Source organism: Balaenoptera borealis (assembly GCF_965194805.1).
Source record: "Balaenoptera borealis genome assembly, chromosome: 11".
Taxonomy (NCBI): Eukaryota; Metazoa; Chordata; class Mammalia; order Artiodactyla; family Balaenopteridae; genus Balaenoptera; species Balaenoptera borealis.
In genome coordinates, this window is record NC_138868.1 from 92,581,484 (window position 1) to 92,593,218 (window position 11,735).

Genomic DNA, 11,735 nt, shown 5'->3' on the forward strand with positions numbered 1-11,735 from the left:
TTCATGAATGGTTACTTAGTGAACAAGAATGAAATCCGGGGTCAAAAGATCTGAATTCTAGTTCTGTTTCTGCCATATACTTAGTGATTTTGGGTCTAACACTTAATTGGTTATTTCCAATTCTTAACCATTACAAATGTCAGTAAGATGAACACCTTTACAGAAACTTTATTAAGATCAATTTCTGGACGTGGAATTACTGAAGCAAAAGGAAGAACTCTAAGGCTTTTGATAAGTACTACCAAATATTACCCAGAAAGATGCTAACATTTATAATTCTACCTGCAGCACACATCTCCCAACTTCACTGCAACCTCAATAGCAATGACGTAGCATGTTATCCTTTTCATTCATTCATATACCTTTCTATGCCCTTTCCTCCCAAATGACTTTGCTATATTCTTTTCCAAACAGCTCCCCCACATTCATGAGCAAACACAGGATACTTTTACTGGGGGTGGGGGGTGGTGAAAAGGGAGTATCTGGGAGCGGCCTCCAGCAATGCCTCTAATTCCCACACTAGAAAAAAGGAAAAGAGAAATCTGTGACTCAAAACCACCTTGTCTCTTATTAGAACCTATACCAGAGAAGGTAAGAGCACAGATCTAGACTACAGGAGTCAGACTGCCTTGGTTCAAATCCTGGCTCTATGGATTTTCAAACAAAATGTTTAACTGCTCAAAACACTCAAGTTTTGTCATCTGAAAACAGAGACTGAATAAACAGTCTTATACCTCATCAAAGAGATGATGTTCAGTGAGCAGTTCTAATGAAAAGCTTAGTAAGGGAAGAAAGTTAGAACAAAAACACTAAAGGAAGATCTTCATGGATTTTTCTCAGCCCTCATGATCAAGTCTCGGCCATAATCACTTAGCAAGAGCTGTCCACTTGCTAGCAACCAACAACACAAAAATGTCAAACCATCAGTCACTTACCTGAATTCCTCCATTCTTTGTTTGTACACAGTTCAGAAAGCATGCTTTTTTGCTGAGATAAAACCAAAAGCAAAGAAATAGGCCGGCACACCTACCTGGCAGTTCTACCTGCTCTGTGAATATATGTGTTGGCATCCTCTGGACAATCAAACTGAAGAACCCAATTCACAGCTGGGAAATCTGTACAGAAGGAATATCAAGTTGAAAAACCAGTTACAAGATCTTCCTGCTGCACTATTTTTATTTTATAATATTGCTTGCCAGGGCTTTCCATCACATCAAACTGATAGATATCATCTGTGGACACTATTAAAAATAAAATTAATTGCATGAACTGAGAGATAATAAACACTTCTCTTCTTTGACAAACTGAACTAAAATTAATGACAGTGTTTGAATGTGAAGATCATTTTGTATCTGACAGAGGAGACAGACTGCTTTGTGTCACACAAATAATGAAATATCCTGATAGTTAATAACCTAAAAGAACCACTTCTCATGAGCTCCCAGTGAACTATGAAACTGGTTTATAAATTTTAATGAAAATTTACTTTTCCTGCTATTTCCATCTCCATTCAAATTAATGATGTCTTTTTAAACCCCTCTCCCCATTTCCTAGCAATAATTACTTCCTATTTATTTCTGGCTGCAAAAGTTTCCATTCATTCCCAGAGATCCTGGTCTCAACAACTTAAGAAAACTACCTTTAGTCATTTACGGATTTTGCCATAAGGATTTCAGATCAATGTCTATCACAGAGAAAAAAGCTAAGGGAGGGAGGGAGGAAGGAAGGAAAAAGAAAAAGAGAAAGATTTGGGAAGATAATGATACCTATGGATACCTATGAGCATAAAAACTACGACCAAGTTATACAAGCTATTCAAAAGGGCTGAATCTATTTAAATGGGCATAACCCAAGAAAAACAGAAAAAAGATATTTAGAACAATTCTCTCCCTTGGGACTTGAAGTAACCAGGTACCTCAGAAGGCAAGGATATATTTCAGGGTTGTAAAAAGGAAGATAGGTTGAAAGTAGCACTCAGATCCTCAGGTCCCCTCCTGGATCCTATACTCTGGGTCTCCTGAAGAAAAGCGAGAGTCTTATTCTCGAGAAAGGCTTCAAGCCAAGACACCAGAGAGAGTGGAAAAAAGAGGCACCAGAGCCAGAGTGAAAACAGGGGTACTGAGTGTAAGTCTGAATCCTGGGAGCCCTCTATGTCCACTTCCTTGCCAGGCTTCTAGAGAGCCAGCAGCAAGCTTAATCCTTCTTCTGCTCAAGAGGTTGAAGTATTCTTATCTGGAGAGACTGAATGTTCAAAAAGAATACACTTTGACATCTTGGTCTTCCACAAGATGACCAACTCCGTCTAAATCCCCTGGCAATGAAGGCTGTTAGTCAACAAGCCTCATCCACATACAAATCACTTCAAATAAGCTTTTTGATGCCTCACTGTTAAATATAATAAAAGACAGTCAATTGCAGACAATCGGGAAAAGTCTCAAAAATGAAGAGACAGATAAAAGAGTAAAAATGAAACTCAACAGAAACAGAAACAATGTGAAGAGAACTTTAACCTAATATCTTCAGAGAGCTAAAACACTGCATCCATCAAATAAGAGTAAGAGGCTATAAAAAAGGAACTCTTGGTACTTCATTAAAATTTTAATCAGAAAAGTTGAAATATAAAATCAAGAAATCCCCCAGAAATAACAAGAAAAAGACAATGAAATGGCAACAGAAGAAACAGGAAAACTAGAGGATTGATCAAAGAGGTCAAATACTCTTCCAGAAAGAGAAAATAAGGGGGGAATGGGAAAATGTTATAAAAAAGGTATGAGAAAGGAAACAAGCTAAGTACACAAATTCCCCATTAGTAAGCAGTAATTACATACTCAAAACAAATACTGAATATTTATTTAACCAAATCACCAAAGAAGTAATTCAGAAGTATATTTCCTGCAACTGAAAGACATGAGTCCCTATTGTGTGCTGCTCAATACGGAAGGTATTCAAGTTTAAAATTTAATAGTATTAATAACTCAGTCTTTCCTCATTGCACTGGACACATTTTAAGTGGTCAATTGTCACGTGTAGCTAGTAGCTATAGTATTAGACAGTGCAGACATAGAACATTTCAGTGATCAAAGAAAATTCTATTGAACACTGCTGGTCTAGATTGAAAAAATATACTGAATGCCTATACAACAAATGGGACCTCACACTAAGGCACATTATCATAAAATTTCAGGACTCCATAGATAAACAGAAAATACTAAGAACAGCCAGAAAAAGAAAAGGGGGCTACAAAAAAACAGAATCAGAAAGGCAAAGGTCTTTTCAACATAATACTGACTACTGTAAGACAATGGAGCACTATCTGCAAAGTTCTAAGAGAAAATTATTTCAACCTAGATTTCTATTCTCAATACAACTATCATTCAAGAATAGGACATTATCAGATATGCAACAATTCAAAAAATGTACCTCCCATGCACTCTTACTTAGGAAGCTATTAAAGAATGAGCTTTAGTTTAAAAAACAATAATAATAATAAATCAAGAAAGAGAAAGGGGACTTCCCTGGTGGCGCAGTGGTTAAGAATCCGCCTGCCAATGCAGGGGACAAGGGTTCAATCCCTGGTCTGAGAAGATCCCACATGCTGCGGAGCAACTAAGCCCGTGCGCCGCAACTACTGAGCCTGCGCTCTAGAGCCCGCGAGCCACAGCTACTGAAGCCGCGCCTAGAGCCTGTGCTCCGCAACAAGAGATGCCACCACAGTGAGAAGCCCGTGCACTGCAACGAAGAGTAGCCCCCATTCGCCACAACTAGAGAAAGCCCACGCGCAGCAATGAAGACCCAAATGAAAAGTCTCATGATGACAAACGTGCATCAGGCTTATGGAGCAACCAGTCCAGATTAGAGCTGAAGACTTTTAAAAGGCTGCAACAAGGAGATCCCAAGGGAAAAAGAAACAGACTGTGTTTGAACTGTTAGGAAACTAGGCATGTGACATCTGCTGGAACATTTGAGGAAAGTTAGAACAGGAAACACAAAACTAATTTTAACTCAATCATTAACTTGATATAAGAAATGTACTTAGAAATATGAAGCTAAATACCAAGAGAAATAATGGCTTCTGGAGAGTGAGGAGGGGTAGAGCAGGGCTTGCTATATGTCTCATAATTCATTTTTACCCATATCGCATATTATTCACTAAGAAATAAAACTGAGAAAAATTAAGGATAAAGTTTTTAAAAGATACTGGTGTACTCTAAAGAAATTCCTGGACATACTATGAGATATGCTACATAAATACACTGGAACTTTATACACTGACATGGAAAGCCTTGGAAAGCAAGTCATAGACTGGTATGTATAATATTATTTTATACACTTCATAAACACATAATACTATATATTGCTCATGAATACATTCATATAAGCTTTTTAAAATAAAGTAGAAGAGAGATTCTTGACACTTTTTGTGCCATAGTTAAAACCTATGAACCCCTTTTCAGAATATTTTTTAAACGCATAAAGTAAAACATATAGGATTATAAGAGAAAACAATTATAATGAAATAAACATTTTTATTGAATTTTTTATATAGCAATATATATGCTTATTTACTAACATATTAAATAACACAACCTAGCTGTATATCTAATAACTACCATAATATCAAAATAGTACTAAGTGTAAACATTCCAAGATATCTACAGAAAATGTAATGTAAAATGAAAATATCTATGATTTTCAATTGATGACAAAGTTACAGGTACTACCACAACAGTTCGCTGCTTACATTTATAATTGAAGGAAATGCTAAATCTCAATTAAAGGTTAGTGAATATATGTAATTTTTTCCCCATCTAAGTTCACAGACACCCTGAATTCTATCACAGACAAGAAGTGAAGAGCCTTCAATTAAAAGGTTACCTACCAACTATATGACAGTAAATATGTCTAGGGAAAGGAGGAGAGGGAAAATAGTGAGACTGGGAAAGGGTACAAAAAGGATTTCAACTACATCTACTAAATATTTGGTTTCTTTAACAAACTGCAAGGAAAATATGACAAAATAGTAATACCTGTTCATTGTGATATATCAATATACAGAATACATGTTATATATGCAATATAATTAATTGCTTATTTTGACCTAAACTATTTTAGGTTCAAAAATCGGGAGGGGAAGGGTGGAATCAGAGTGTAATATAAGTATATACAAACATAACTAAAATGTTTCAAAACGGTACATTCAAAACAGTGATGAGGGGCAGGGGGTGGGGGAGGGTAGTTGGAATGAGTTATTGTGGACCTGAGAAAATAGCCTAGAGAGCTTTAAAAATATGCATACTTGACTACTGCTGCCAGTCACATGGGAATGAACTTTATGATGACTGAGATATGCTTTAAAATACTCCCAGAGGGACGGAAGTCGGGGAGCTAAGTGGGTGGTCATGAGAAAGATAACTGCTCAAACTGGGTAATATGTATATGACGGTACTTTAGACTCAATCTCTGTGTATGTTTAAAATCTACCATAATAATTAATGCAATAAAATTAGGTGTTTGAAGAATTCAAATTACCACTTATTTATCCTTATCTTTTGTTCTTGCCTCTAAACTAGTTATCCTCTGTAATTACTTCCATACCCCATCCCACCCCCACAAAGCCATCAGTTGTATGATACTATAATGGCTTTTTGAAAGTTTAAACACATTAAATGTAATGATTTTAAAATAAAAATTAGAATGGTTGGAGAAAAGATGGACTTCACTGATTTTTCTTGTTAAGTAAGTTATAGTATTTGTCAAAGTTTCCAATTTTCAAAGAAACAATTTTTTTTCACATCTTTAAATTTTTAATTCTCCTTTGATCCTGTAGGCTCCTCGGATTCTACGATGTAATTACTATCATGAAACAATAAGAGCACAAAAGATGAAGACATCATAAAAATTTTCACTGACATATCCTTAGTGTTAATCATCCCAGTTATCAATTTACTTAATTTTCTTTTATAAAATAAGAAAGCCCAATTATTTGAGTCAAACTATTTTAATTACCGGAATACACCCATTTATAAGCCCATGATCACAGAATATTTTCTCAAAAGAAGTTTTCTTACCCAGCCCCCTGGCTGCAAGATCAGTAGCAAAGAGTACTGCAGCTTTCTTGCGAACAAATTCATTATAGACTTCCATTCTTCTCATCTGCTGCTGTCGACCATGCAGGGCGAGGATAGAAATGCCAGGACGTAGCCGGCAGAATACTCGGTACAGATACTGAACCTAGGCATTTACAGAAAAATGATTTTGGTAGTACTTCTGGGTAGCAGCAGGAAGTAAGCTTGCAAGATGAACAGAAAAATGCATTACAGAGCACAGGTTCATCAATTAAAGTACAGAGCACAGAAAGGGAAATGTAGTCTAGAGCTGTGGTCTTCAAACAAAGCTGTGGTCTTTGAACATTTCTGCTCACATTATTTCCTAAAAGAATTTTGAAAAACATATGCCCTCCTTACATTTTTAAGTTAGTATCTGACATTTTTCCAAATTTAAGTGGTTGCAAAGAATGTAATTTCTGGTATATTTAAATATATTTTAAAATAAAGACTTACCTCTTATAAATGTATCCAATTGATTCTAAATAGCACAGCAATATGATATCCACCACCAGTTATTTAAAAATATATAAAAATAATGGGGAAGGCTACGCATGTGTGGGGCAGGACCCCTCAATTTTGCTGCGAACCTAAGACTGCTCTAAAACAAAGTGTTTAAAAAAGGAAGATTACTAACAAAATGTGACGAACCTCTTCCTTAACAGAAAAATTTTACATCATTTCTTTTCTTCCTTGAATTCATATTTCTATTTCCTGACCTCACAGAATTTTATCTTGTTTTATGCTCGAAAGTCTATTGATCACTTTATCACAATTTGTGATTTTCTACAACAAAACTATGTATATGTGGGCTTCCCTGGTGGCGCAGTGGTTGAGAATCTGCCTGCCAATGCGGGGGACACGGGTTCGAGCCCTGGTCTGGGAAGATCCCACATGCCGCGGAGCAACTGGGCCCGTGAGCCACAATTACTGAGCCTGCGCGTCTGGAGCCTGTGCTCCGCAACGAGAGAGGCCGCGATAGTGAGAGGCCCGCGCATCGCGATGAAGAGTGGCCCCCGCTTGCCACAGCTGGAGAAAGCCCTGGCACAGAAACGAAGACCCAACACAGCCATAAATAAAATAAATAAATAAAATTTAAAAAAAAAAAAAAAAAAAAAAACTATCTATATGTAAGTTTTAATTTTAATTTCCTGTAGCCGTAAAGCTGCATTAAAAGTTCTCAGACTCAGCTACTATTACAATTATTAGTACAGAACTGGCCAAAACAAAAAAATGTTAAAATTTGATTTAAAAAACTGTTAAACATAAAAAATAAAATTCTATTATAAATATCTCTCTTAATATATGAGAGTAGATAGAGCTGTTGCTTTAGTTTTATTTTTCTTTAGTTTACGTACTTATAAATGAATACCACTGGTTGCTAGACTGAGGCAGAGTACAGCATCATTTTATTCCTATTTCTCTAACACAGGTGTTAAGAAAATCTCTTCATGAAAATATAGAAAATGGACTGGAAGGGACCTTAACTTTTTGAACTCCTATAAAATATGTCAAAAACATGATGATAGATCACAAATAATTTTATCTATCAGCTAATAACTCCATTAAGTCTTCCTTCGGATTTTGTTGAAAGTAAAGAATGGGAAACCACCTAAATTGCAAAATGACTTGTTACTCCAAAATTAAAGTTACTCACTTTCTCAAACAATATTCTAGTGTTAGGAAGGTTCTCTGATCCTGAGACAATGCACCAGTAAGACTAGGGATAGAGGGACTCCTGCTTTTCCTTTGTAAAGTTTTTAAAAGGGCTACCATGAAAGCGGAGATGAGAAAGGAGAGCCCACAGACCAGACCACAGATGTACACTCAGGCAACCCAATCTCAGAAAAGCATATATGGAAATTGAAGAACTATTAAAATGGAAGATCAACCAAGAGGCTAAGAGAAAGTTAAGCATGGTTTAAACTGCACTGTAGCATGATGGGTGGTGAGAAGTGGTAAAACTAATGAGAACTGTCAACAGATTGAATATGAATTGAAGACAAGCAAGAATTAAGGATTCGGTCATTTAATGAGATGAGGAAGAGTTAGAGGGAGCAGAACTTAGGGATAGGAAATCTTAAAACTGCTTTTCCTATGTTAAATTTAAGATGCCCTCTAGACACCCAACTGGAAATATATAGTAGTCAAGTGGATAAACAAGTCTGGGGCTCAGAAAAGAAGTCAGGGCTTAGGATGTAGATTTGGCAGTTGTTAGAATACAGATGGCATTTAAAGCCATGGAACTAAAGAGGTATAGAAAGAGTATAGCTCAAGAAAGGGCAGAGTATACTTGGCCCACTGTGAAGAGGAAAGGCAGAGTATTACGGAGTAAAAACTTTAAACATTAACTCTTAAAATTATTTCCTGGTACACAGATACGAAAAACATCCTTTCTTTAGAAGATATAAAATTCTAAAAATCTAAAAGAAGTCCTAAAAAATCTGAAGTCATTCTTTACATGGAAAAATAATGAGGTTCTGTGCTTTCCCCAAAAAACAGACCACTACTTATCTTCCCCATAAGCTGGAGGAAAACTCACTGCATATTTATCATGCTAAGCTATTGCGAAAGCTATAAATCTAGAATCAACCTACTATATACCAACAACTATATGTCATCAGGAAATCTGAAATATAGTAGAAGAAAAGCGACACACAAAATCAACCACAGTTTCTTCTCTTTAAGGGAAAAGACCAAGTTTTCTTATACATCACTAAATCCCTTACTTATAAGCATATGACTAGTGTTTAAGAAATGCTGATCAACTAAATAAAGATATAAACAAAACACTACAGAATGATAGAGGAAGGTGCAGTTCATTGTCACAAGGGGGTTGGGGAGTGTCAGAAAAGGACTTTCAGGTATAACATTTGAGCTTAGTCTTAAAGGATATGAAATATTCCTCCAGAATTAGGATGGAGGGATGCAGGGAGACCAGCATGAACAAAGATACGGAGGCATGGAAATAAATGGCATATTCAGTTCGGTATTCACGGAGGGTAAGGTAGACATGAGGTTATAAAGACCTCTAGTTAGTCTAGCCATTCAATTGTTGGTTCTACCAATATGTATTGAGGACTACTATGTTCTCAGTATTGTGCTAGGTGCTAACAATACTGAAGTAAAAACGGACAGCTTCTGCCCTTCCTCACTGAGTTTACAGTCTCATCCATGGGTTTCTTTAAAAATGAAGAGGCAAGATTTTCATTATCTACAAATCCCTCCACATTTAGCACTGTATCTATTAAAATAGACAAATAGCATTTTCTAACAGAAATTTGATATTTTAAAAGGGACAATTCAACACGAATAACTTAAGAAAAATAAACACTAGGTACCTCTTTACAACTGGAGAAAAATATAATACTTTTCTTCTTCAGGTGGCTTCTCAAAAAGGAATACAGCACACTTATTTTTTGCGGCAGCTCACAGACTATGTAGTTCTGTTCCAAAGTGGCAGGGGTGCTTATGGAAATAAGAGGGAAAATGTTAAAAATATGCCGTGTTGTTAACTTTGAAATCCAGACCAAAAAACAAAACAAATGTTAACAGTGGCATGCCTCTCAAGCAAATTTTTCAGACACACACATACACACACACACATACATACATACCCCCCAAAACAACCTCTCTACCGTCCCTTAGGAAATGAATATAGCACATGACCAAAATACATACAAAATCCCTTATCGATTATATATCAAAAATATACATGCAAACAGGGGTCACCTCTGCAAGGGTAGGGTCAAGGATCAACTTAAGGCCATGAGGGAACTTGCTGGGCACATGGTACTGTTCTACTTCTTAGCAGGGCCTTAGGTTACAGAGACATACACATTTATCAAAACTCAGTAAATGTACTCTTAATTTGTTCATTTGTTCGCATTGTATGTAAATCTTACATCAAAAAAGAAAATCTTTATACAAATACTGAACTCTAGTTAGTGACATGTGTACTGAAATATCTAGGGGAAGTGTACAGATGTCTGCAAATTACTTTGAAATGCATCAAAAATAAGATGGGTTGATATACAGAGGGATGGGTATAGGGTTTTCACTGCAAAATTCTTTCAATTGTGCTGCGTGTTTGAAATTTCTCATAATAAAAATGTTGGAGAGAAACATACATGCATTTACTCTTTGAACTAATAAACCTACTTTAAGGATTCTGTTCCAAAAAATAATCTGGTAAAAACACAAAAAGATACAGTATTATTTACAAAGAAAAAAAAAAAAGATGGAAATCAACCCATATGTAGTAGAAAACTTGTGTAATGAACTATTGTACACAATAATGTATCATGCAACTGCAAAAAAAGGAATGAGGAATATATATAGTGCTATGGTGTGATCTCTAGGGCATACTGTTAAGTGAAAGAGGCAAAGAAGAATAGTACATAAAATTTGGTACCATTTATCAGAGTGAAGGTATATATACATTCATGCACACACAGGCAACCCTGTGGGTGTGTCTGTTTGTATAAAGAGGAGAAAAAAGAGCAACATATAGCAATATAAAGGAAACACACTGGTGCACTTCTTCTACGTATACTCTGATATACAACTCAGAAAGATTCAATCCTGATTTTTCTGGTCCTTTGTAATTTGAGAGTAAATATTCTTTTATGCCTTAAAATATTCTCAACCATCATCTCTCAGGATATATTAACCAAACTGTTAAGTTGCTAAAGGGGAAAATTCAATAACGATATTAAACAAAATTCACAATAGCATCTGCTTTTTATAGTGCTTCTGGTGAATTTGAAATTACAGAGTACTGCAGTCATTATCATATAACCTGCAGTTTTGTAAATTATGTTGCTAAATACCTGTCTTCCAATATGTTTTCTGATAGTCACATTTTTTTCATAAATGATGGAACTGCTTTCAAGAATCATTTATGAAATAAACAGTTTTTGCATTAATTTTTTTCTAACTAACTCCATGATCTACAGATAATGACCAACTATTATCTACAGAAATTGGGAACAGAGATAATATATAAAATTAATTTACATTTTAGAGACCATCTAATGATTGAAAAATTAGTGTCAGGTAAAGATAAAAACAGGCAGAAAGGAAACAGCAAAGAGAACAAAGAATAAAATCAGAAGACCTAGACAGTCTTTAGATTATCAAATTAATTGTACCAAGAATTTCAATAGCTATCTCGACACAAATTTACAAACAAAAACCAGTGTCTACTCAATGGTAAGCCAAGGAGGAAACTGTACCTCAAATATCTCTTGCTATCCCATTCCTAAGGAGTTCTTAATAACCAAAGCTACCAGAACTCAGATTCTCCAAAGTTTATCCACTAGGATCACCTGGAAGCATAGAATCTAGCCTCTTCTCAGGCTTTTTTTAATCCTAGACATCTATTGGTTGAACAAGGTCAAGGTGGGCCTCAATGCCCATATCCCCTGTATTTAAAGACTTCCCAAGAAGATAACCCAATGCGTTTTCCCAATATATTTCTTTTTAGACTAACATTTCACAGCAAGAAATGAAAGTTAAGATAGAGATAATGGTAGAGGTGAGTCCATATTGAGATCTTCAATACAGATTCAATTTAAATTCACTGGAAAACATTTCTGGAAGTCAGGTATGTCCACAGTCTGCACGTAT

The 11,735-nt window shown here is 35.7% G+C and overlaps 1 protein-coding gene across 2 annotated transcripts in view; it reads right to left on the reverse strand.

Moving 5' to 3' along the window:
• DDX10 (DEAD-box helicase 10) overlaps positions 1-11,735 on the reverse strand; it is a 248,912-nt gene that overhangs the window by 222,226 nt on the left and 14,951 nt on the right. For both annotated transcript variants that reach the window (XM_082343478.1, XM_082343479.1), the window contains exons 7-9: positions 9,446-9,572; positions 6,069-6,231; positions 1,031-1,115 (exon numbers count right to left, since the gene is read on the reverse strand). In XM_082343478.1, the coding sequence (XP_082199604.1) occupies positions 1,031-1,115; positions 6,069-6,231; positions 9,446-9,572 (375 nt within the window). The remainder of the gene's footprint in view (positions 1-1,030; positions 1,116-6,068; positions 6,232-9,445; positions 9,573-11,735) is intronic.